The sequence below is a fragment of the Micromys minutus genome (genome assembly GCF_963924665.1).
Source record: "Micromys minutus genome assembly, chromosome: 21".
In the NCBI taxonomy this organism is placed as follows: Eukaryota; Metazoa; Chordata; class Mammalia; order Rodentia; family Muridae; genus Micromys; species Micromys minutus.
In genome coordinates this window covers 30933074-30959559 of record NC_137956.1, presented here as the reverse complement: position 1 = coordinate 30959559, position 26486 = coordinate 30933074, and the positions used below count along the sequence as shown (strand labels likewise).

Below are 26486 nucleotides of genomic sequence, written 5' to 3'. Positions count from 1 at the left end.
AGGGTCATTCACATGTCAAACTGCAGCTTGCGGCTATGTTTTGTATATCAAACCTCATATGGAATGAAGAGGAAGGTAAGATATTGGTGAGGTTTGTTCCAAAGAAAATTTTGGACCAACATTTTTCCATAAGGAAAGCAGAAGGGCCTTTGGAGTGTACCTTGCACACTTGGACTAGCTGGTTCTCAATATTACAGAGTCATCTTGCTGTGAAAATAAGTCTGTACCAGGCCCCTGGGGTAGAAAGGGTGGTACATGCACGTTTCACTGGGCCATTCAGCCGAGAAGAAAGTCCAGGGAGGTTCACATATTTTGCACTGAGAACATTACAGAACAAAGTGGAAGAAAGCCAAATCAGATTTAACCCACAGGCCTTTACACCAAGAGTTGTATGGGACTCAAGACATCAAAACCAGGCTTCAGGCCAGTCATCTAACTGTTAGATAAAACAGAGCAGTACGAAATTAGAAATGCCACATTGCTACCACAGATGCAGCGAGTGCTGGGAGGACCAAGGAGTGGAAAACACAGAATAGGAAAGTGTAGCCTGCCAGAGACTCTGGTTTGTCCTTATAGAGCGACAAAGCCTAGTGACCCAGGGTCTTATGCCAGGCCAAAGAATGTGACCTTGACTCTGAAGTCCATGGAAGAACTAACCTATCAGCAGAACCTAGGCTGGACTAGAAGGAAGGAGGGTTCAAGAGGCAGAGAGGTGAGCTAGGAGGCTGTGGGCAAGTTCAGGAATGAAGGAGTCAAGCCACATAGGGGACAGTAGGGACAGAAGGTTTGGCACCAATGATTGTGCTAAAGCTAGAGGCCAGCAGTGTCCTGCATTATGTTCCCACTAATCTAGAAGTGTCACTGTTTTAGGTTCACAGGAACGCCAGGATAAATTACGAGACATGGGGATTGTAGATATTCTACACAAACTGAGTCAGTCGGCAGACTCAAACCTCTGTGACAAGTGAGTATCCACATAAAGGCTCTGGCTCCATTCCGTTGTGGAAGGTTTGAACTGCTAGTCACCCATGCGGCCAGCCTTTAGAGATGTCTTAGACTGCTGTGCTTCACTCACGACTGTGTGAACCAGCCGTGACGGATGCTTGCTTTGGTTTCTGGTTTTTTTTTTACATTTACTTATTCTATGCATGTATATAGGTGGGTGCATGTGCAACATGGCACATGTGTAGAGGTCAGAGGACAACTTGTTTGGTCCTCATCCTGTGGATGTAGAGGTGGAGGTCAAACTCACATGATGCTCGCCATCAAGCAGCTTTACCCACTGTCATCTCGAAAGCACACAGCTGTGACATCTGAGATGTCACATTTTGTTCATCTTATTCTGAATTAATATTAGTTTGGGCCATCTTAGTGGCTGTGAAGAGCATCTAGGGGCTGCTCCCTTGTATTCGCTTGACCATTAAAATAGAAATGCGTGTGGCATTTTAGGGAAGCACAGAGCCTAGGAGTGAAGACTCACTGAGCTCTGCCTTATGCCATTGCAAAAGGGAGTCGCTTTCCCCAGGAGCTCATCACTCCTGGGAAGGGGCAAGAATCAGAGATCCAGAACCCCAGGATAGCCACCCCCAGCCCAGCCCTCACCCACCAAGAATGCTTTTCCTGTACTATCTTACAACGGCCTTCCTATTCCTGCTTGCTTCTAAGAACAGCAGGGAACATACTCTCTACATGTTGAGGTCACTCAGAATCCCTCTTGCCTTTATGTTGTGGCTCTGCCTTTCATATGTGTGCCTTTCTCATGCCCACCCCATTTACATTATAATGTAGGCATTTACATGATGTAGGTCATACATTCAGCCATATCACATTCTGTCCTATGTGACATTCCATCTTTCTTCCCTGTCTCCCCTTCCTGTCTCCATTGTTTGGTGTTTTCATTTTATTTTCCCTCTACTCCAGTAACTCTGGACATTGATTACAAAAAGATGAATAACTTGAAGTCCTTGCTCACATACAACTTGGATCATAAGTCAGACACTAAACAAATAGATATATATGACGAAAAATGAAGAACATTTTTTCATATCATGTAGTCGGAAATGGTCTTTCTGAGGGTGTGACAGCTCATCATGGGCTTGGTTGGAATGAGAGAGTCCTCTCTACGGAGTTTAGAGGGAGACTATTCCAGGCAGGGAGCCCAGTTCAAAGGCCCTGAGATACGGGGGTGAATTTCATATGCTGAAGGATACACAAGAGGAGCAGCAGCATTGGACAAAGGTGATGAAGGGGCATGATCATGGGAGAAGGAGCCAGGTTTCAGCAGATCTCAGAGTTTTGTAGGCTCTTTGGTAAGGCTCTTTGGTAAGGATGTTGACTTTTTTATTCAGGGTTCTGAAAGGAAGTTGTTAGAGCTTTGAGCAAACAGAAATAGCTTTGAGAAGCAGAAGCAAGTCAGCAGGAATTACTTACAGACTTAATATGGCGTGTTAGAACAAGAGAAAGGGAAGGTTCCTTCCTGGGTTTAATCCTCAACAACTGAATAGAGAGCATTATGTTTACTAAGATGATGTGCATTTAGGTTTACTAAGATGAAGGGAATTAGGTTGGGGTGGACAGAACTGAGTTCTTATTTGGACATTATTGGACTCTAGGGTGGTTGATATCCAAGGACTCAGAGAAATGTGACTGGGATGTAGATTTGAATGGTTTTCAGAGCCACTGAGAGAACAACTGAGAACTGAGATTTACCCCCAACATTCATGGTAGATGAGAAAACTTCTGGCAAGAGAGCAGAAGGGACAACTAGTGGGGATAGACAGTCATGCAGCCATGTAGCTGTCCTGAGAGCAAGGGCAGAGATGTCTGGAGGCAGCCAGTCTCCCTTCAGAACCTCCCATTCTAAGAAGCCGTGGCTCCTGCAGTAGCTGTAGAACTCCCTTACAGTCTCAGTTGTCAGGTTGTCTAGTGGTTTGCTCTTCTAGACTTCCACAGCATACAGAGCAGGCAGGGCTTCTGCTTCCTGAAGCTTATTGTCCCATAGGTTATGGAAGACAAGGCTGAGGCATTTGTAGCCCCAGATGCCCATCAGATGAGTCAAGGACCAACGGCACAAACCAAAGCAAGCCACGTGCTGCAGGCTGGAACTTCTGCCTGCCCTCCATGGCTACTGGCTTAGATAGTAGACTTTGTTAGCCCTGACTGAAAAGAAAGCCAGGCTGGATGTTGGGACTTTTGCTCAGACTTGTTGGAAATAGAAAACAGTTCCACTTAAAATTGTCCCCAGGGAGTGCAGAGTACAAAGGCCTCATCAACATGAACAGAGTAGGTTTAGGATCTAGCCTGTATTACTTTACAGTCTGGTACTGTTTCTTCAGATTTACATGGTACGTAAGTTTTTGGTACTTAGCACACAAACCCCTATTAAAATAAAAGGCATCCATATGGATGCTCACCTGCGATCTCAGCTGAGAGGAGGATCAGGAGACCCTGCCTCAGGGAAGAAAAAGAGAAATAAAAAGGCAGCTGCTCACCCTGCCAGTCCTTAGATAACAGGTGAGGTAAACACAATAAGCATACATTCTGGAGCCGCAGGTAACCAAACAGCCTACCACAGCAACTGAACCATCTAGATGGGAGGATAGTGTTTCACCCTGTAGCCCAGGCTGGCCCGGAACTCAGGATCCCCCCCACAAGCACCTCCACCTCCCTAGTACTATCATAGATGTTCACCACCACACGAGTTCAATGGATAGTTTTAAAGATTAACATAGGATTTTGATTAAAATGCCCATATGTGTATAATGACATGGCACAATAATCTCTCAGCTAAACAAGGCAAATTCTTGGGCTCTACGTTAAAGACTATTGATATAGGCCAGGTACAGCAGCACACCCATGTAATCCCAGCACTTGGGGAGCAGGTGTGGGAGGATCGTTGCAAGTTCAAGGCCAAACAGGCTACATAATGAGTTCTAGGCCAACATAGATTTGAGCGAGTGAGTCTCTATGTCAAACACACACAGAAAAGTAAACAACTCTTAAGGCTATACCCTTGGCCTTACAGTAGCAGCTGTGATTAAGTCTGATTTACCATTGGCCTTGCTTCCTTAATACCACTTTCATCAGATAATAGCAGCTACCAGTTTTAGCCTTTTCTTTCTGTAAGCTGGACAGAGAGACCATTTCTAAACCTGGACTTCCTAACTCCATAGCTGTATCTTTAGAATTTGCCAAAAGGTTCTTCATAGTTCTGAGGCATTGAAACAGGCAGCAGCTTGATTCCACATGCTCATGGCCCCTTTGCATGTTCTTCAGCATCTTTGCTAGCGACAGCCTCCTAGTGCCTTCCCTTAGTACTGTGCATTACGACATAAAATCCACATGGCAGTTAAGAATAAGGCAGAATTCCAGACCCATCTCAGCTGTAGGAACACTGCAGACTGCTAGCATATGCCGGGGAGTGTGGAATGTTGCTAAGCAACAGTAGGCTCAAGAGTAAGAAGAGCTGTCAAAGAGAAGCCTAAGGAGAAAAATGCCTGGTCTCCATAGGTCTCTGCCCCATAAGGTAGGTGCTCAGCTGGGCTCAGCTCACTCCTCAACTCCCACTAGCCACAAGAGTTTCCCTGCGGTTGCAGTTGTGTGGTGGTGGCTAATAGGAACTTTGTGATTTCAGGGCAAAGACGGCGCTGCAGCAGTACCTGGCATGACGGGCGAGCCCTGGGCACCTGCAAGCACCCCACACCTTTGTAAAAGGAAGTACAGGAGCTAGTCTCATTTGACTCCTTCTATTTGCACACGTCACCTTGGACTGCAGGGAGCTGTTTTGCAAAGCAGTTTAGTAGGCTTAGATCTCAGATTCATCTTGAGAACATTTTTTGAGGTAGTGATTTCCTCAGAGGACTGTTGTGTTTTGTTGTTTTTTTCTGAGCTACCTGGACTCTTTATTAGAACAATCAATCATTTCCTTTGGACCTACAATTCTTTGCCTATGCTGCAGCCACTTTGTGAGCAAGAATGAATGTGTATGCGTGTGTGTGTGTGTGTGTGTGTGTGTGTGTGTGAGAGAGAGAGAGAGAGAGAGTGTGTGTGTGTGTGTATGCATATGTGTGTGTGTGTGCGTGCACGTGCACGGGAGTCAGAATGAATGACCGTGTGGGTGAGGGATACCTCAGATTTTTCTTTTCTTATTTTGTGTGAAAATCTCTTTTCTACAGATTTTCCAGGGTTTAAGCATTGCTTGCTGTATAAAAAAAATTTACTGAATTATATACAGTTTGAATGAAATGTTATTTTAAAAACAAAACAATTGTTTAGTGTTCCATAAAAGTTATGTTGAATTTTGGTCAGATGAATATTTGTAAGTAAAAAAATATATGCATTTCTGAACCTCAACTTACATAGATTTTCTTTATAAAAACAAACAAAAAAAAAGACAAAAAAGACAAAGAAAAAGTTGGCTACAGTCTGCCTGAATAACAGGCGCTGTACATGGTGCTGTGCAGATAGTAAGCTAGCATCTTACTGCCATCAATATTAGCAGGTACAAAGCCTTTGGGTTTTGTTTTATTTTGTTTTGTTTTGTTTTCTAGCCCAACTCAGTAAGTTCTCAGGCCTCCAAGTCAGAAAGATGGTGAAATAGGGCAGAGTGAGATCACCAAAGGGAGAGAGGTGCTGGCAGTGGAGGCCGGGAGAAGACCAGGTGGGCTGGCTTTGACAGCTCTGGGGACCGGAAGCCTCCCCGCATCCCTAAATCCTCCCATTAGTGTGGCAGTATCTGGCAGGGTCTCAGAGCAAACCTGGAGAGCAGGTGCCACTTCCTGGAAACAAGCCAGATCGCCGGGTGCTTCCTGCAGCACTGTATCACTGGGAGACTAGCTTGTTCTGCAGACCTGCCCTAGAAATAAGCAGCTTTCTGGAAGCCGCTTCTTAAGTGTCCCAGCAACAGCCACACAGTAGCGGGGACTGCCGGGTGCTGCGTTCACCTAGAATGACACAGGAGGTCTTTTCCTGAGTGACACTTAAATACTTCCTGTTGAGGAAAGGGAAGAGAATCTCCCCGTGATGACTGAAAATGCATTTTTGGCAGGGGAGGGGGCATCTGCTTCGACTGGCCCCTTCAAATCGAACCCAACAGAGGTAGGAACAAACAGCCTTACTTCCTTTGACCAGGACGGGGGAGGCACAGCCGGCATGTGTGCAGTATGCGCTGCTGGGGCCCACACCCTCCCTCCAGCTCCTCCCGAGAGCTGCTCTGTCACCAGCCTGCACCTTCCTTGGAAGACTTAAGTATGGTTGATTACAAATGAATGTTTTCAAAATGTTGTATTTAATTCAATGCTTCCTGTTCTCCATATGGCCACCCAAGATGCAAACACAGAGATTTCCAAGTTTTTTCCAGAACATCACTGACTTTAAAAGCTGTCACAGCAGAACTTGGGTTTTGTACAGATGTCAGAGTGCTAATGTGAGAAACTCTGGGAATGAACCCAGGCCACTTGTCGCCGCTCCTGGTACTGAGGCTGCGCCCTTCGGTAGCGTTTTGCAACAATGCTACAGCATTGATTTTAGAAAGTACCAGTAAATATAAAGAAATCAATAACACGTTGCTGAGACAATCGTGAACCCAAATAGCACGAGAGGGCTGAAGACTCCTTAAACTCTGTGGATAAATCTTGCCTGTGGGTATAAGCAGTGGTCACATAGAAAGTGCTTTACTATAATTAACTTTTCTGATTTGAATGAAGGGAAATGTATTTATTGAAACAAAGCTGTTTGCTGCTTTATGCAGGTGCGGTGTTTGGTCAGCAAGGAAGTAGGGGGAATGGGGTATGGTCTTATGTCTACACCCAAGTTCTTAACAAAGCTTCTGGCTCTAATACTGCATTCTGTTTCTCCTTTTGTGCCCTGATTGTAACCCAAAATTTATAAACTAGAAAAGAATGTCAAATTTAATAAGTTGCATTTTTTTCCTTAAGCACTTTATTCAGAACAATACATGTTCTTCTGGGAGTGTTTGGATAATATGGTTTTAACACGTGCTAATAAAAGCCAAGAAAAGTCATGGCAACTTCTTTAAAGGAGTCTGTTTTCCAAGTGACTGGAACATTAGGAAATGGCAGAAGAGACCACTGACCATCTTTGAGAGGCTGTGATTTGTGGTAAATGAAGGGCTGTGAGGTGCTTTTGCATTGTATACTGGAGGCCAATACCTCAAGCCAGTTATGGCCATCAGAGGCACCTGCATTGGTCTGAGGGCCTGAAGATTCTGTGTAGATGCCCATTCCCAGCTACCAAGACCCACCCCCAAACCTGCTATGCTGTTTCTTCCCTTTCACCCATCCCTCGTATCACCTGCTAAGTCAGACTGAGTTTGTCAACCGCCCAACTGCTGTCTTTCTGCAGGGACACACAGGTGCCCCGCACTTCCTTACTGTGCTGCCTTCAAGTCTAACCCTTACCACAGCTCCCAGTTCAAGGCCTCGCTGGAAATAAAAAGCTAGGGGTACCTGCCCCAGAGATTTGAGGACAGAGGAGGAGGACAATGAGGTGGGTGTTAAGGGAAGAGAATTTTGGTGGCATGAATCTCTGGGGTACTCAAAGTGACCATAGCTGGATGACCAGGTGGCCTCCCTTTTTTTATAAGTTCCCTAAAGAGAATGTGCAAGGCCTAAGGAAAGGGACACTGTCACTCAAGGTCTCTGTAGAGACCCAGCAGAAGCGGTCCCAACACCGGCTCACTGGGGGAGATCTGCCTCATCCTGCCCCTGGCATTCCCTGATCTCTGAGCAGAGGCTCATTCATTTCTCCTGAGTCATATTTGTCCTCAGGTCCCCATCCTCAAGGAGAGCTGAGGGGACTGTAAGGGCCATGGTACAGATGGAAGAGTCAGTGACTGTCTCCACAGCTCCAGGATCTGGCTTTGGTGTTGCCTGTTGCTGGGCAGTGGGGCTCTCATGGAAGGCTGGCCACAGCCCTTAGAGTGGAGCCACCCTTTTGACACCTCCCATCAGCCACTTGAACAGAGGAAATGAGAGTTCCAAAACCTGCCTTTGGCTGATTTCTGTTGGGGTGCCAAGCCAAGGAAGGGTTTCTACCAAGAGTGCCACCCCCAGAGAGTGGCCCTACATTAACAGCCACTCACTGGAGCCCCTTCCCAATTTTAATTCTTAAGCCGTGGATCTTATGGATTCTTCAAAACTACACAGGACTGAGCCCACAACATCATCAAGGCCAAAGCAGAAAAGGAATGTGTCACCATGACTGCACTGCGCTCCCACTGTGCGGCCTTATCCTCTCAGCCACCTCCTGAGAGGGGCTCGGGTCACTAATGCAAACCCCTCACCCTAGGGCCCAGCCCTACCCACCCTTCCTTCTTTCCCCTGCTTTTATTTATTTATTTTTTAAAGATTTTTGTATTTTGTATAGGTTAGTAGACTATAGCTGTCCTCAGACACACCAGAAGAGGGCATCAGATCCCATTACAGATGGTTGTGAGTCACTATGTGGTTGCTGGGAATTGAACTCGGGACCTCTGGAAGAACAGCCAGTGCTCTTAACCACTGAGCCATCTCTCCAGCCCCTTCCCCCTGCTTTTAAAGGCCTTGACTGCTCCAGCTCTCCTCTTGCCAAAGATAAGCCCCCCTGGCATCCAGACTTTGGGAAGATGTGGTTGCCGTCAGATGGGTGCACCCCCTCCTCCAGGTAGTTTGGAGCCATACTGATGCCTGTTGCATGGTAGGCCTCTCAAGCCCATGCACAAAAAGCATGCCTTACTGTGCAGTGTGTGCCATGAGTTCAGAAGAGTAGATCCTAACTGCTGAGCACAGTGTCACGGGGGAGCCCAGGACAGCCTGCGGAATACCATGGGCGTCCACATCAGAGGGGACCTAAGATCATGGAACTTTACACCATGTTTCATGCCTCTTTCATGAAAGCCTGGCCCATCCTTTTCAGAACCAACACAGTGCTCAACAGAGTTCTTAGTTATCACCCCCAGTGAAGAGCTGGATTCTGAGAGCAAACTGCCCACTGAGAGCCTGCAATCACAGGAGTGAGCTCCTCCAGAGAAGACCAGCAAGAGAGTGCTGGCGTTTTCCTTGTGGTATAGAAGAGCACATCCTTTCCAGAGTGAAGTGTGCCTGGGCGTAGCCAGCTCACAGATGATGCAAGAACAGGGTGGGCATGGATTGCCATGTGTGTATGGTAAAATCACAGGGTTCTAACTTCCTTTTTACTGAAGTCTTAAGTCCCTCAGAAGAAGGGCAGCTGAGCCAGCAACTTGGTGAAAACTGAAGGCTGCCTGACCCCACATAATCAGGCCTTAAAACTGAGTTTCAGCCCAATCAGAAGCCAAAGAAATAGTCAAGTACTCCTTAAGAGTGTGCCCCATGTGGTGAACTCCAGTTAGTGGCTGCCCTTGCAACTTGAAGGTAGGGCAGCACCAAAGCCAGTTCATGCCTGTTCTGTCATAACAAGCCAAGTTCAGATCCTTAAGTTACTGAGTTGAGGCTGCTGAGATGGCCCAGCGAATAAGGTACCTGATGACCTTTAGATACCCAGCATCCATGTGGTGGAGCTCCTTAAGTTGTGCTTGAGCACACACAAAATGCATACACACACCAATGCTTTTCATAAGGTACCAAGTTAGGGATCAGAGCAGTAGATTTATTGTCGAAGAGACCCACTCAGCAGAAAACGATGACTAGAGAGTAGGGTATGTTCTGCAAAATGTTTAACAAGGCAGGGAGCTTTATGGACAGTTATTTTCGTTGTCCACAAAATCGGGCCAAACCAAGAACATACTGGTGCTCTGAAATAGTCCTCTGCGGGTCCTTCTGCACAGACAGGAGCATACCGACGGCTCCTCCTTTGACCTTGGTTTTGACAGAAGACAATGCAGCGTCCCATTCCTCAGATGCTCTCAGAGATGCAAAGGGTCTCCATGGGGCCCACTGTAGTTTGAGCCTCAGCACCTGAGGGGAGGCAGGGTAACATTGTTCTATAACACTCTTTAAACAGCCAAGCCTCCTGCCACCACCTCCCCCAGAAAACCAACAGAGGACACAGCTGGAATTTGTTTGCAGGTGAGATAGCCAGGGGTTTCCTAATGGAGGTGTTGGGAGCGATGATTACAGGACTGTAAGAATGAACAGTCCTGGTGGGTCAGTTACAGGTGGCTTCCGTGCTGTCTCTGCTTCCTCACAGCCGTGAGGAAGATGCTGGTTTGGAATGATTAGTTTGGGGTTTTAACGGTCATGTCATTGTCTCCATTTTACACATGAAGAAATGGCCCCAGCAAAGGTAGGTAAAGTTCCAGAGGCTGTTTAGCTGATGATCAGTGGAGCCAGGATCTGTCTCCAGAGCCCAGAGCAGGGCAGGGTGGGGGTGGGGTGCATGCTCCTCCCAGTGAGGCCGCTTCACAGAAGCCACCTGTGATCTGGGCTCAGTCCCTTCTAGGACTGTCCCCAGCTCCCCACTGCTTTAGCAGCTGAGGCCAAAATGTCAGATTCCAGACCTCCAGCACTCCCCTTAGCCCTGTTCGGCTGTTCGAGACAGTTCACTTTCACCTACCCTAGGCTGGCCCAGACCTACACCTTTGTGCACCTCCAGTCATACTCGGAATGGACAAAGATGTATCATGGGCTCTGAAGGAAGCTGGCTTGGCAGGGCTGTCCTCCAAAGGACACATGCGTGGCTGTGTGAACTTGGGTCGCTGGTCCCCCACAGAGCCATACTTACTCCCCGGGGCTTCCTGACTCAGTGAACTGGTGTGCTCAGCGTGTTTCTCACCCTACCCATCCTGACATGCTGAGTTCTAGATCTAGATACACCAAGCACAGCAACCATTTAGGCAAATATATAGGTTAAAATCCAAACAGGCAATAAGCTCTTTAGATCTGTGTTGCACGCAGCCTCCTCTTGTTTTGGTTTGGTGTTTGTTTTTTTGTTTTGAGACATGACTTTTCTGTGTAGCCCTGGCCATCCTAGAACTCACTCCATAGACCAGGCTGGCCTCAAATTTAGAGATCCATGTGCCTCTGCATCCCAAGTGCTGGGTTAAAGGTGTGTGTGCTGTTACCACCACCACTGGACCTCCTCTTAAGACCTAACCTTCGCACCCTTGGGCTTTCCCTAGACTCTTCATTTCCCTCACCTTTCACTCACTGCAGTCTCTGTTCTTGCACTGGTTACAGAATCAGTATCTGTGCACCCTGGACTCTGGTTCCTTGTGGAGGTTCTGCCCTGACCTGCACGGCAGGAGTTGGTGCATCAGCCATTTTCCCTGTCACACTTGGTGCAAGTTCCCTGCCCCAGTTGACAGTTCCACCTTTGACACGATAAGAGAGGCTTATGCTGAGAAATGAAACCTGTGCCATTGGCTGCCGGCATGAGGTGATTGACCTCATCAGTCACGTCTAGAGGCTGGGCGTATGGTTTTGGCCTTTATAAGCCTGCTGCTCTGCAATGAAGCTGAGCCTTGATCAGAACGTTGTCTTGGCTCCATTCTTCTCTCGTCCCTGTCCCTTAATTCCCAGACCCCCATTTGAGGTACCTTTACTGACTGGTGGTCGAGGGTCAACTACGTTTCTCTCCCATATCTGGAGGAAGTGATTGGCTGGCCCATTTGTCCAAGCACTGTCTATGTTTCCCATGGAGGGGGAGATAGCCTTCACAGCCCACTGTGATATGGGCTGAGGGGCAGGAGGCAACAACAGGCTCCAGAAGGGGCCCTTCTATACAGTCTGGTTCCTTAGCATGCCTGCCAGGGGAGGGACACCTGACTTTGAAACATGCCTCAGAAAGTTACTGAAGTTTCACTTTTAAAGGTGTTGGACAACCTTAGACATTAAAGAAATGCAGTAGAACCACTGTAAGATTTTATCTCACACCAACAGAACGGCTTTTGAGAATGCTAATGACAAACGATGGAGCAGATATGGGGACGGGGAACCTTTATATACTGTTGATGGGAGCGTGGTCTGGAAATCAGTCTGGAGGATTCTCAAAAAAAAAAAAAAGTACCCCTCTTGGGCTCGTACCCAAAGGATTCTAGACTCTATGACAGAGATAATAGCCCTTGTTCCTTACTGCCCTATTCACAGTGGCTGAGAAGTGGAAACAGCCGATGAATGCTCAAGGCTTGTCCATACACAGCAGGATATGGCTCAGTTCTAAAGAGAACCAAAATCTGCAAGGAAATGGGTGGGATTGGCGAAAATTAGGTAATCCAGGCCTGGTGGACAAATACCATGTGCTCTCGTATGAGGACCGTACAGTACTGTTCAGTGTGGCTTGTACCATATGGACTGTGCATTCAAGGAAGCAAGGCGGTGTGAGGTAAGGGTTACTAAGGCAAGGCATATGTTAGAACATCTCCCCTTGAGACTGGGGAGAGGAGGATATGAGACATTGGAGAGCAAGCTATGCCCAAGTACGCAGCAGCAGCTTGACGGTTGATAGAATGACCAAGTGCCGTCTGCTTGGATTTATGCCCCTCTCCAAGAGGACAGGACCAGTGCCTGGTGGCCTAGCCAACAACGCAGGTCTGGGGAGGTGTAGGCCTGTATGTGGGAAGTTTTCTTATGTTTAAACTGGATTATTAGCAGTCATTAGCCTTCTGAGTCCCAGTGCAGAGACCAACAGACAAAGGTGTCGCTTCTCAGCCTTAATCAGAAACCTCTCCTGACAGCGGTAAATAGATTCATGGCTGCCCAGGATGACATGAGTGACAAGGAGTGGGCTGAGCCCTAAGTAAGTCACTTACCGCTCCCTCTAAAGCTCTGGTGCACTAAAAGAGGGCGGGGAGGCACTGTGCTGTAGACTTCTAAAACTGCCGTGACCACTAATTCACATCAGCTGCTGTTTCTGTTTCCTGCACTGGGCCCACACGAGGTCAAACCTCACGAGATTCAGCCCTTTACCTCCAGACATTTGCTAACAGACGGCTTCAAACCCAGGATCGCAAAGGTGGCCATGGTTAATCTTGGTGGATCGAAAAGCAAAATGAACAGACATGAACACTGGAGAGAGACTTGTCGGGGAGGGCTGTGTGTGTGAAAGTGATCAGTGTGCAAAGGACGCATGTGCGAAAAGTATAAGAATAAACTTTTAATGGGTTTAAAGGCATGGGATATTTTCCCCCATGGTTTGCAGAAAGAAAGGCAAAGTGTCTTGCTAGTGGACCTAGGACTTCACAATAAACAGGGGGAAAAAGCCCAGTGTGGTATTAAAAAGCAGCAGCCCTTCTGCTCCATGTATGCACCAAATGGCTTAAAGCTGACACCAGTTACATGGCGACCTCTGCTTCAGAGCAGGACTTAGTTGGCTAAGTAGGAAACAAGTGGTCAGTTTCACACACAATCATAAAATGGCGTTCGCCTCTGATTTAATAAAGAAATCTGCCTTGTCAGCTTACCCTGTGGGGTTTCCATGTCTTTATCTGAAAACTCCAAGTTGGGGAAGAGCAGGGCCAGCTCTCTGTCGGCATCCTCTCTGTCTCGGCTTCCGTGCACAGCGTTAAAAGGCAATTCTGTGCCATACAGAGCCCGGAGACTGGGAGGGTTGAATGTAAAAGAAACAATTGTTTCACTTGAGAAATGCTTTGCTCTCTGGAACACCAGCTACCAATCAGCACCAGACTGCTTTGCTCTTTGTAGAGGACCGGAGAACCACAGTCATGCCAGCAGCTGCTGCCCAGGGGTGTTAGACACAGGGTCTGGCTACCTTTCCCTTCTGCCCAGACAGAGACTACAATTCCCACTGTGTTGAGTCACTGCCGAGTTCTAGCACCTTATATCTGTCATGCGGGCTCTATGATTGATCTTGCTAAGAACTGTCACCCTGGTCAAGCTAGGTAGGACCCATGTGCTGAGCACTGCTCTAAATGCCTCTGTGCTGCCTGCGGGTGGATAGTTCCACTTTACAGTAGGGAAGTGAGCTGAACTAAACAGAAGCCCAGGAGGGACTTGACCCATTAGGTGGTGACCTAAGGTCTGGAACCACACCACTCCCTGTTGCCTCAGTTGGACACTCTTGTCTCTTAGGACTGCAAAGCACAGCTATAGGGCTTTTAGGGTTTGTTCGTTTTCTGCTTTGTTTTGGTTTTTTAAGTTCTTTCCTGTTGTCTGACCATGGATGGCTCTGTCGGCTTCAAAAGCCAGGACCCATGGATTTGGTACAGTTGACTCCAGGCTAGCTGCAGGGCAGGCTGAACAGGTCTGCAGAGGTGTACTAAACCGGAAGCTGACTCCAGACAGCTGTGGTTCTGGGAGTCAGGTCCACAAAGCAGGCGGTACCGCTGCCTTTGACTTGGCAGGCTAGACTGGGTCCCTAAGAGCCATAACTGAGCCAAACTCAGCAGCAGCCTTTCTAAAGCAGGGGGTTGCGGGGGGCGCCCCGTGTTGGGGAATCTGAGAAACTCAGAGTGGGAAGATGGCAAAGACTTCCCAGATATAGAACGGCACCTCCTGGCCACCAGAGAGCTGAAAGCATCACCCATGATTCAGAACCAAACACCAAACAAAGCTTTCAGGGGCTGAAATGGTCACAGGTGAAAGTTGTCACCTTTCGGGATGTTCCCTCCTGGCCACATTAGGGTCACAGGGTCCCAGGAAGGTTCGCCAAGCCGTGACTACATCCTCAGTGCTCTCGGTCTTGGTGAGGATCAGGAGGTGGCTGGGTCCACTGCACATATGATGTATGAGCTTCTCAAATGCCTCCTAGGCACAGGGAAGAAAACAGTGACCTGGGGCGGTAGCTATTGAGACCTGAAGCAGGCCAGTGCACACAGACTACCCACGTACGAGAAGGGAGAGTTAGGAAGCAGCCTTGTGAGCGAGCTTGACCTGGCCACCTCTGCCTGCTGTGGTCATGATGACAAGCCGGACCCCAGGACCCCAGGAAGGTGAGTCCTGGTGGAATCTGAGTTAAGTTGGGTAGTGGTATGCTAAGAGAATGATTTGTTTGAATATGTGATGTATGGGTGTTGGGTCCCCAGGGGTACGGTGTAGATGGCACTCCCCACCCCCATACCCTGCAGCCCTTCAGAAAGAGTGCTCAGAGTTTCCTTTGGGGAAGCTCCTCCTCCGTTGCATTTGTTCCTCATTTCACAACCTCGATGCTTAGCAACGATCACACCTCTGGACTAGGAAGTGGGGCTATGGCCATACTCCCCAAGTAGGCAAATGGTAAGCAGAAGCAAGCAGAAAAAGCAAGTGGTCCTTAAGTGGCAGGTGGCGACATCTTGAGTGGTTTGCCTAAGGCTTTGGCTGCTGTGGGCCCTAGAGGCTCCTCTTCTCCACAGCATCCTTGTTAACCCTTTTCATTCCCTGGCATCGGTTCTGGGAGTTGTGGAGCATCCTTCTGATAGACATCTTTATTCCACTGCTGACTGTTACATCGTTTCTCTGCAGCCATGGTACTTGGGCGGCACAGGCTCTGATCATGTTCTGAGTGCAAACCCATTACCCACCCACCTGCTGTTCGTGGTCTTGATCTTCATATTATTCCCCTGAGCTTCTATCAACCTATCACCAGAGTGTTGGAGGAGGAGAGAAGAGAGAGTAAGATGGACCAATAGAAGCAGATGAGCTGACCTCTCTGGCTCTGTGTTGATAGAACACTTGCATTTCTGCCTCTGTCAGGATTCTCTCTTCATTTGATAGAATGTCAAATCCTGCTTCCTGGATCTGCAGAATATACATAATATACATTATATATATATATATATTCTACACATAGGTGAGTATTCTGCAGATATGACTCCAGGCCACATTTGCAGTGATCTTAATCGAAAGATGAAAGTAAAAGCCATGCAGGTCCTTAGCAGCCTCAGCACCCACCCCCGGTTCTAACATTGTCATAACCTTGAACAGAATCTGAGTTAGAACTCATCTGAAGCCTTCTTTCCTCAGTTCGTCACAGCGCCTGCTGCCCCCATCCCTGTGGGTCGACCGCAGGGGACCCGAGAACAGTTATGCAAGGTACATCATGTGCCTCCCACCTTCATGATGATCTCATCAGCCTTCCCGTGGGCCACTGCATCTGGCTTAATGATGCCTAATGTACAGGTTTTTCCTGAGGTCGCTGAAATTAACCAGGGGAGTGCCGTCAGATGGTTGGGAAGCCATGGCAGAGACAGTGTTTCTATGCTGGCTCCCCTGCAGCAAGTACCAGGTATAGACTCAGACTCTAGGGAATGGGGCCAACCTGGCACCAGACCACAGCCAGGAACCCCAAGCCTGACTTGGGTGGGCAGAGTCTAACTCTCTGAACTCTGGTCTGGGGACACACAGGGGTGGATATTTTCAAAATACTGTTCAGAAGCAAACTTGGAGTGGGCTGAATGAGCTGCCTGGAAATGGGTGAGCAAGGAACATGGGAGTAGAGGCAACAGGCACGGCCACCCTCAGGCCTTCCTATCCCCCTTCCTATCCAGAATGGTGACAGAAAGCTGACTTGCACAGTGTACGACACCCTAAGCAACAGCCTGTTCATTTTTCTACGGTTAGCATTTCTTACAGGCTGAGGACCCTTGATGCTAAGGCATTCTATGACTGATTCTGTGCTGAAGTGGTGGGCTCGTGAGAACACCTAACAGGTAGAGGGAGAAAAGACGGGCCTTGTGGGTCTCCTCCAGATCCAGCTCAGAGGGGAAAACCCAGGAAAAGGGGCCAGGGAAAGAGAAAGATGTTATCTCAGAAACCAGGCAGAGGGGACTTGAGTTGTAGTTCAGAGGTTAAGACACTAGCAGACGCTCACACACACACACACACACACACACACACCTGTACACATGTACGAGGGGGTAAGGCATTGAGAAGAAAGGCACATGGGCACAATGAATATCAACCTTTTCTGATTCAAGAGACTGTGGATAGGGCTGAAGAGATGGTTCAATAATTAAGAGCTGACTGCTCTTTCAGAGTTCTGAATTCAATTCCCAGCAACCACATGGTGGCTCACAACCATCTGTAATGGGATCCGATGCTCTCTTCTGGTGTGTCTGAGAGAGCAACAGTGCACTCACATACATAAAATAAACAAATAAGTCTTAACAAACAAACAAAAAAGGAGATTGTGGCCTTTGGCAGTAGAGAGGGCCTCTCAGGAGGGCCCTTTGAGGAGCAGTGGGCACAGGGCCAGGCTACAGCAGGTCAGCAGGAGTGGAGGTGAGGGGTGGCCAAGACATGGACAGAGTTCATGCATCTTAGGACAGAAAGGAGGCTGGGGGAGAGAAAGGGTTTTATGTGGTGTTCTGGATCAAAGAGACTTGTCTGCAGAAGAGAGAACAGAGGAGAGGAGAGGTGATAATGTAGAGAGGCTATCTCCTGTGAGAGCCAAGGCACAGATGGTCTCCGTGGTTTCCTGGCTTTCCTAAGCCACGCCTGTCACATCCTGATCCTAATGGCCCTGGCTGTGTACCCATGAGAAGCAGCCGTGTATCTCAAGCATCCTTCCACCAGCTGTGTCCAGTCCCAGTTCCCTGCCATCTTGTCTGTTGATGCAGGACATCTTCCCAGCAGCAGCCTGTGTAACTCTCTGGTCCTCAAATGCAGCCAGACCCGTCTTCTCACAGGAAGGGGCACAGCACCGTGCTTACAAGACTTATGGCTGGTGGCAGCTATAGAGTGAGGGAGGGGGGTGGGCCTTGAACAGAGGAAGTGAGGTTGTGGAAAGGAGGGCTCCTGGTGTTTCAGAAGGAGACACTGAGGGAAACTTGAACTCTCCAGCTCAGACGGAATTCATTGCACCTCTTCTCCATTCTTAATGAAGTTTCTAGAAGGATCATTTCCTGATGTCCTTGGGTGATCGCCACCCAAGTCATATTTAAATATCATCAGACAGCTGTCAAATGTACCCATGATGCCACCAATGGGCAAAGGGGGATCTGAAACTATTTGTTCAAAGACCAATGATTGAAGACAAAAATGCTCATGGCCAGGAATGAGATGCTCCAAGAGCCTGTCGACTCGCTTGTTTAAAATGCACATCAAGTCAGAATCCACCTTGCTCATCAGGACTCACTCACCTATGCCCACATCTTCACCCGCATCCGTTTTTTGAGGAGGCCACTTGGCTGCACCCAAAAGATCCTCATCAGTAACCTAGAACAAATCAGTCACGGATAAATAGGACTCAGCCAACGCAAGTTGTTGTGAAGACTTTCAACATCTTTAGAAAACAGCATCAAAATACAGAGAGGTTCAAATCACGGAGCACAATAAGGCTCTGATGAGGACAGGTCACCAGAGTTTGGGCAACAGGGGCTTTTCAGCAGTGTGTGTGGGGGTACAGGGGGATCCTTGCTGGTCTTGAACTTTAGAGTCTGCCTCTTAACCAAGTAAAGTAGAGACTAAGGAACAATAAGGAATGAGCAGTTGAGGGCTGGAGAGATGGCTCAGTGGTTAAGAGCACCAACTGCTCTTCCAGAGGTCCTGAGTTCAAATCCCATCAACCACGTGGTGGCTCACAACCACTTGTAATGGAATACGATGCCCTCTTCTTGTGTGTCTGAAGACAGCTACAATGTACTAACATATAATAAATAAATCTTTAAAAATTAAAAAAAGAATGGGCAGTTGTTGTGATGGCATTGTAAATGCTCAGTTTCCCAGGAAATGGCACTATTAGAAGGTGTGGCCCTGTTGAAGTAGATATGGCCTTGTTGGAGAAGTGTGTCATTGTGGGTGTGGGCTTTAAGACTTTCACCCTAGCTGCCTGGAAGCCAGTATTTTGCTAGCAGCCTTCAGATGAAGATGTAGAACTCCCAGCTCTGCCTGCATGCCTGGACTTTGCCATTTTCCTGCCTTGATGATAATGGACTGAAACTATGAACCTGTAAGCCAGCTACAATTAAAGCTCTTACAAGAGTTGCCTTGGTCATGGTATCTGCTCACAGCAGTAAAACCCTAAGACAGTTGGCATTCAAATACAAGGGATGAGCCACACAGTGCAGAGAAATCAAGGGACAGACCATTTTTCCACAGCAATGCGAGTCTATGGTTTTCCTTCTTAGGAAAAGATGGCCAGTATCTTTAGAAACTACAAACATGAAGTATGACCTGATTCTGTATGTACTAGAAAAGGGGCTGTGCTCTTTGCAACTTAGTGAGAACTTGGCCAGTGGACACCCAAGGGTGGGTTGCTGGACTCTCAGCAGATACACAACATGCCTGGAAATACCTCTTACACTTATTTTTTAAAAGATGTATTTATTTATTATATTTATATTATATTTATTATATATGTGTAGCTGTCAGAAATCTCATTACAGGTGTTTGTGAGCCACCATGTGGTTGCTGGGATTTGAACTCAGGACCTGTGGAAGAGCAGTGGATGCTCTTAACCCCTGAGCTATCTCTCCAGCCTACCTCTTACATTTATGATGTATGGATTTTTAAAAGACAGCCAATCAGGTGTGAAGAAGGTGCAGTCTATATTTCTAAGGACATGGTTTCTCAAAGCCACAATTTATGCTGATCCTGTCTGCCATGGTAATAATCAAAGAACTAAATTTCTACATTAAGGAAATGGCCTAAAAACTTTTAGGAATCTGAGTGTGTGTGTTACTGGAAGATACATCAATATGAGGCTGGGGAAGGGCTCTCCTGTAATTGGCTGTATTTTAGGTTTTCCTCAAAAGCCCATGTCTCTTTTCTATCAAATATTTATTTATTTTTTAAATACATCTTTTCTTTCTATTTTACATGTCGACCACTGCTGCTCCTCTCTCCTCTCCCCCAGCCTCTCCTCTACCCTGTGTCTCAGCCACTCCCCTTTTTCTCTTCAGAAAAGGGCAGGCCTCCCGTAGATAGCAACCAAACATAGCATAGCAAGTTACAGTCAGAGTAGGAGGAAAGAGTCCCTGAAGCAGACAGCCCCTGCTGCCGCTACTAGGAGTCCCAGGAGAGGACCAAGACAATCCCATGCAGGCCCCTGATTGCTGGTTCAGTCTTTGTGAGCCCCTGTGAGCCCAGGCTGGTTGGTTCTGTGTGTCTTATTATAATGGTGTTGTTGACCCGGCTAAGAGCCCATGTCTTAAACTCAGCCTGGCAAGATGGTGGAACCTAAAGAGATGGGGCCGTTGGTAGGGGAAGGAACTTGAAGGTGATTGGCCTCCTGGGACCAACGACCTTCTCCACATGCTATCTCGACATAGGCTCAAAATCCGCAGACCCAACTGACCATGGACTGAAGCCTAAGATGTGAAGCCAAAATGAACCTTTCCACCTTAAGCATCAATGGCCTCGAGTATTTTGTTATGGGACCAAAAGGCTGACAAAGCCACTACTTGGTTCTCTTCAGTCCTCTCTCTCCCCAAAGTCCTTACTAAGAGTTTAGTTGTGACTGAAGGGAAATGGACGAAAGATTTTCCAAGGACTTTGGAGAGGAGAGAGGATCACTGCTGAGAGACCCGGGTGAAGAAAAGGCCCCTGTCTGATGGGGAGGGGACCCCGTGTGAGTGCTCTTGTGAGCCTGCCTGTTGGACATGTGACCTCCACTTACCACATTCCATTCCCGGCCTTCAGCCTGAGCCTTCTTTTCGACCTCCAGAAGCTGTAAGATGGTCTTCTGAAGCAGGATGGGGTTGGCTCCCTTCACCACTGCCACCAGCTTTCCTCTCTGGAAAAGTGACAGGCCACCTGAAACCCTCTCCACAGCTGCTCATCGCTTTCCGGAGGCTGTGCCTAAGGTCAAGGTTCATCAACCCTAGGCCCGCATCCTCCACCCTCACCCCTGCTGCTAGCTCCTGGGGCCCATCCCACTGTGAGAAGAGCCTCACTTTGGCTCTTAGTTCTTCAAATGATTTCTCTGTCATCTTCAACTTCTCCCTGACGTCCATCTTGCCAAAGCTTCCTTCAAGGCAGCCAGCAGTTAAACAATACAGGAGATTATGTGGTTAAATGTGACTCATATGTGGCTTAGTAAAATATTTGTTGAGCTCCTACTATACCATGCACTTAGGGTAAGGCAGAGAATATAAGCGCTAACCTTAGAAAGACATAATAACGCCTCAGGGAGGGCTGGAGAGGTGGCTCAGTGGTTAAGAGCACTGACTGTTCTTCCAGCGGTCCTGAGTTCAAATCCCATCAACCACATGGTGGCTCACAACCATCTGTAATGGGATCTTGTGCCCTCTTCTGGTGTGTCTGACGACAGTGACAGTGTATTTATATATAATAAATAAATCTTTAAAAAAAATAACACCTAGTGAGTGTGCAGTGGTGTGGTCAGTCCAAACACATGAAACAATGGCTATAATGGGGGGGGGGGCTTTGTGTCCAAAGCTTATCAGCAGAAACGTGGAAGAAGGAATTCACAGTACGGGTTGCGGTCGTCAGGGAAGACTTTGTCACAATGGCCATGCTTAGTGTGGACCTGAATTTTCTGCTCTCGTTTTCTCTGTGTACATCACTGAGAAATGAAATCTGAAGGGAAGTTCCTGTACGATGGCCCTGCCTCTATCTCTTTACCAGGCACCGTCACCTAGGAGGAGCTGAGTCTTCATCTCCTGTGGAACAGGACCCACAGGCAAAAATGAACGCTCCTTTGCATGCCCGAGCCTTAGGGAAGTTCTTCATGAATGTGGCCAATCAGTCTAGAGGGTGTGCAGGGATAATATCACCCCTTAGCGTGGCAGAGGCCTCGTGGTGGCTCCTGAGACCCAATTTGTTTATCTGAACACCAGTGATTCGCAGTCAATGGAATAGTTCTGTCATCGCAAAGATACTTACTGCATAGAACAGAAAGGTTGGCTCGCACTTCCCTCGGTACTTTTCCAGAACATCAAGGCAGTCTGCCTCTGCCTGGAGAGAGCAAGCCAGTGAGCACCCTAGGAGCAGCTAATGTGGGGTCACAGCAATGTTATGCCCTCCCTCATGATGCACCTCCCAAATGAAGCCCAAGTGGCTGTCTTGTCAACATTTCGGTACCAGCTGTGTCAGCAGCATTGCCTTGAAGATAAGGGAATGAGATGCTCTGGCTTCCCACCCAGCTACCTGACTGGTCCAGGGAACCCCACCTTCCGACACCCTCCTGTGGTTGTGCCCGGCAGTGCAGTGACAGTCCTGAGGGTCCCCAGACATCCCCTACATTGTCTATGGTTCTTGGAGTCCGACCTCCTGAGATATTAGCGTAAACCCTGTTGGCGCCTGTTCTCTTCAGTGTCTGTGACCCTCACCATCCATCAGTGTGTGGGGTGTCAGTGGGGTGTCTTTCACATCTCCATGGGATTCCCATTCGTGTGCTGTAGGCAAACATTTGCTCAAAGATCCCCTTTATCACATAGAAGATGGGAGTCTTGAAACACTGGGCTCTGGCAGTGACAGTCTGGCCAACAGTGCTCCCTAACCAGGACGGATATGCAGATGGATCTGAGTAACATGTTTGCATACAGTTTGGTGGTGAGCGCGACGCTTCTATGTCTAGAGAAGCTGCAGGACACAGGGACAGCTGGGCCTTTCCATCTGAAAGGCAGCGTGTGCATCCCACTTGCTTCTTCCACGGTTAATTTGTTTTTTCCAAGAAGGAATCTTACCGAAGCAAAATGGAGGCGGTCCAAGCCAACCTCCATCCTCATCTTCTGGAAGAGGCTAACCACAGGTTTGCAGGGTCCACACCAGCCCTGGTAGACGTCCACAACTGCCGGAGGCAAGGAACACCAACGTTCATCAGACAACCACATCCATGCAAACGGTCTGCCCTCATCCCTCCGCCCCCTGCAATGGATTGCTTGTGGGCTCCATGTAAGCCTAGTGGATGAGGATGTAAACACGAGACATAGCCATCCCTCATTTCAACATGGAAATTTGGATCTGAAATATAAAGAAGTAGGTGGGTATGGTGGCTCACAACTGTAACCTCAACCCTTGGGAGATGGAGGCAAGCAGATCGGGTGTTCAAGACCATCCTCTGCTGCAAGTGAGTTTGTTTTTTGTGAGAACCTGTTTAAAAAGAGATGGGGGGGGGGCGGGTAGGGGAAGGAAGAGCTGAAGTGAGTACAGATAGAAGAAGAAGCAAGTTTTTAAGGTGATCCCTTTACCTTTTGGGGATCAGGCCTGGTGCCGATAGTTACTCGGTGAGTATCTGAAGGGAACACAGACTACTCCACAAGTTGGTCAGCGTAGATGACCAGTAGCATTGGGGTGACTCTTACCCACTGATAACAAATGTGGTTTTCTTCTGATGAATTAAAAGCCTCTTGCTCTCATACCACTCAGTGGTCAAGAGCACTCGCTGCTTTTGTAGAGACCCAGGTTCTGACCCCAGAACCTACACGGCAGCTAACGACTACCTGTAGCTCCAGTTCCAGGAGACCGGGCACACTTCTCTAGTCCTGATGCACCCTGCATACACATGGAGCTCTTACATGCATGCAGTCAAAACACTCATTCACATACGTTTTTAAAATAAGAAAAAATGTAAAGCCACTTGCTTGGGGTAAAGCAACATTGATTTACTTGTAAAGTCAACACCTCTCTCCGAAGAGGTGAACTCCAGAGACGGTTAGAGGGAAACGTGGATTTCTTCCATGCTGCCCATTCGAGTGGGTGTTGGTGCTGGGTTTGCTAGATCTCTTTCCTCCCATGTGGCTGGAGCAAACGGTAAAGCCTGTAGGGAAATGGCACAGACTGCTCGACTCAGATGGACCAGAACCATGAAGGATCTGGCCTGTGTGATCAGAGGGAAGCAGCAAGTGGCAGCCTGTGGTGGTTCCATTGTATTTGTGTGTGTGTGTGTGTGTGTGTGTGTGCAAGTGTGTGTGTGTGTGTGTGTGTGTGTGTATGTGTGCATTTCTCTAACCTGTCCAGGCAGAGGTCTTAGAAGAGCTTTCCACTCTTGAACTACTGAACGGATGCTTGGCATGGCCAGTGTCCAGGAAATATTAGCCATGGTCACACATGTGCCTACCAGGGCAGCTGGCACACAAAACCAAATCATGTGATCCTGCTCCTTTCACCATTGGCAAAAATGTAATGGTTCATTTCATCCTGGAGCTGAGTTTGCCTCCCAGACCCGACACATAGGTATAACTATTAACCCTTGGCACCATCAAAGGACATCATGATCCCTCAGATTGGAGAGTGTGCCTCCCTGCCCCCACCACACACACACACACACACACACACACACACACACACACACACACTGGATCAATGGAACTGCCATTATTTGGTATCCATTTGGCCTCAGACTTGGGTGAGTCTGCCAGAGATGCCAGGTGGAAAAGTTAATGCTGTTGTATTAGAGTCTGGGGTGACAGACAGGGCATGCTAGACTGGAAATATGGTGGGGACCTTGACAGAGCCTTGGGAGGCTCCCATGAAGAGCGAAGTAGAGGTCAGGAAAGAGTTACATAGGTAGGCTACTTTTGAGGCCAGCGTTGAAATGAGGACTGCGATTGTCCGTGGAGTAGAAGGATGTTAGAAACGAAGGGAGAACCTAGGACAGGCTCTGAAAAGCTGTCTCAGTTCAGGGCACACCTCAGGAAATGGTAAAGGAAGGGGTTGGAAAGATGCGGGATCCCTGAGAGGGAGTGCTCTTGAATGCGGACACGTCCTGGAGATGGGTAGAGAAGGACAACAGGATGCTGAGTTGCCTGGAGAAGAGGAAGGAGCCATGGGTAGGAGAGCACGGCCAATCCCAAGACCCCAGCCTCCTGGTATGTGAGCCCACCCTTGCGAGTGGGCCGGATCTCATGATGGGCGTCCGAGTATGGAGCTGACTTCTACGTTCACAAAGGCTGACTGGCAGCTGTGGTCTCTCAGTGCCCAGTCTGGAGCAAGCAAGTTACCCTGATGTAAGAAGCCTCACACAGAATCCAACAGCCAGTGACGACATGAACCCTGCTGACAACCACTGAGTGTGCTCAAACCTCCCACAGCCATATGTTAAAGAAGTTGCAAGCAAGTCTGCCCCAAAGTGAAAATCTCGCCATGACCCATAAGCAACCTTGGTAAAGCCTCCGGGCCAAAGGCACCCAGCTGGACTGCACTTTATCCGAGAACTTCGGATACAGAAGGTAGCGCGTGTTTAAGCCACCATTACCTGGGCGAAGTGTTACCCAGCAGTGTAACTGGCACAAAGATGACAGGCGTCGACCACGATTGTGCAGTCCCTGGTTGGTTCCAGTTCTCTGTGATGTCTCCATCCTAGGAGTTCCACGAAAGCCCGTTTCCCTTCCAAAATATTCTCCTTTTGTGCATCAGATCACTAAGATTCTCTGCGCCTAGTCATCCCCCCGAGTACAAGCCATCAATCACACTAACCAATCAGCTCTAAACCAAGAGAACCCTGTTACCCCTAGTACTGATTTGTTTGCTGAGCTGAGTTTACTGACGTCCGACTACGTGAAGTACAACGGTACCCGGTATTCTCAGGGGCTCTGCTCCAAGATACCGGTGGGCAATGGAGGCTGGATGAGACGGAGCTGATGCAAGCATTTCAAGGACTGAGACAGCCAGTTTGATAACTGGAGTCTAAGAGAAGAGCGAGCAAGTGAACAGCATCGGGGAAGAACGGGATTTCAGCACTTCTCGGGATGCTGTGTAATCTTAAAACGATGAACTTGTATTTGTGGGATTTTCCGTGGGGCTGTGCAGTTAACTGACCCAGAGAGTGAAAACACAGAGAAGGCGGACCACTATGTACACAGATCTGAAGAAGTCACTCGGTTCTTTCTCTGTTTGTGCATTTGCAAACAGAGTCATGGTGGCCTAAGCTAGCCTCAGACTTGCCATGAACCTTGAATTCCAGTCAGTCTGTTTCCAGCTCCCAACCACTGGGGTTACAGATGTGTGCCACTGTTGATGGCTAATGCAGCACTAGCGACTGAGACCCAGGCTTACGACAGCATCGCTGAATGGTTTAGAACAGAATGGCTCAGGAGAAGTGGTTTCTCTTCAAATTACCAGTCAGTCCTTTGGAGCTGAGCATTTCCTCCCAAAGCTCCTGGGTGCTGATGTTGACCTGAAGCCAGAGAGGATCAAAGTCAGTGGGGTCAGAGATGGCTGCCACTTCTGTCCTGTCTCCCCTCTCTCTCTCTCTGTGTGTGTGTGTGTGTAGACACAAAAGAGAACCCTTAAGTGAGAGAGTTGGGCCGATATCCTCTTGGCCCCATAGCTACTGCTCTGGAGCAAGTGACAGGAACAGGAACCATCAGAAGAGCCCTGTCACTGCCCAGAAGCTTAACTGATGTCATTGGCACCTTTCTACCTCCTGCTCTCCTTTATGGAGTGAGCCACACCAGGCCTGGTGCCAGATGAACTAACTGCCTTACTCCTTACTCCTGGTTGTAGGGTATATCAGCATGGAAAATACTTGAACTTCCCCAAGGTCTGTATTGGGAGAGAATGAGAAGACTTCCTGGCATCCTTTGATGTTTTGATGTCATATAAAAGAACCCCACAGACAGAGAGCATAGAGAGAAGACAGGGTTTATAGGGTGAAGCTCTTGGGCAAGACATTCAAAGAGTGACCTCACTGTAGACAGAAAAGATTCCTCTCCCTCTCCCCCACGCCCCTCT

At 48.2% G+C, this 26486-nt stretch overlaps 2 protein-coding genes across 4 annotated transcripts in view; one reads left to right on the top strand and one right to left on the bottom strand.

The window, feature by feature from the left end:
• ARMC8 (armadillo repeat containing 8) overlaps nucleotides 1–5352 on the top strand; it is an 82001-nt gene extending 76649 nt beyond the window's left edge. For 2 of the 3 annotated variants that reach the window (XM_080933927.1, XM_080933925.1), the window contains 3 exons: nucleotides 3–75; nucleotides 871–964; nucleotides 4634–5352. In XM_080933927.1, the coding sequence (XP_080790053.1) occupies nucleotides 3–75; nucleotides 871–964; nucleotides 4634–4667 (201 nt within the window). In that variant the 3' untranslated portion in view covers nucleotides 4668–5352. The remainder of the gene's footprint in view (nucleotides 1–2; nucleotides 76–870; nucleotides 965–4633) is intronic. The other variant, XM_080933926.1, reaches the window with a different exon arrangement.
• Nucleotides 5353–9719: 4367 nt separating this feature from the next.
• NME9 (NME/NM23 family member 9) lies at nucleotides 9720–25896 on the bottom strand (the record flags this gene model as incomplete). Its single annotated transcript, XM_080934668.1, has 10 exons — nucleotides 9720–9932; nucleotides 11208–11287; nucleotides 13376–13512; nucleotides 14524–14678; nucleotides 15555–15647; nucleotides 15962–16044; nucleotides 17990–18065; nucleotides 21696–21767; nucleotides 22499–22602; nucleotides 25872–25896. The coding sequence occupies 10 exons, from the start codon at nucleotides 25894–25896 to the stop codon at nucleotides 9720–9722; spliced, it is 1038 nt and encodes a 345-aa protein (XP_080790794.1).
• Between the last annotated feature and the right edge of the window lie 590 nt (nucleotides 25897–26486).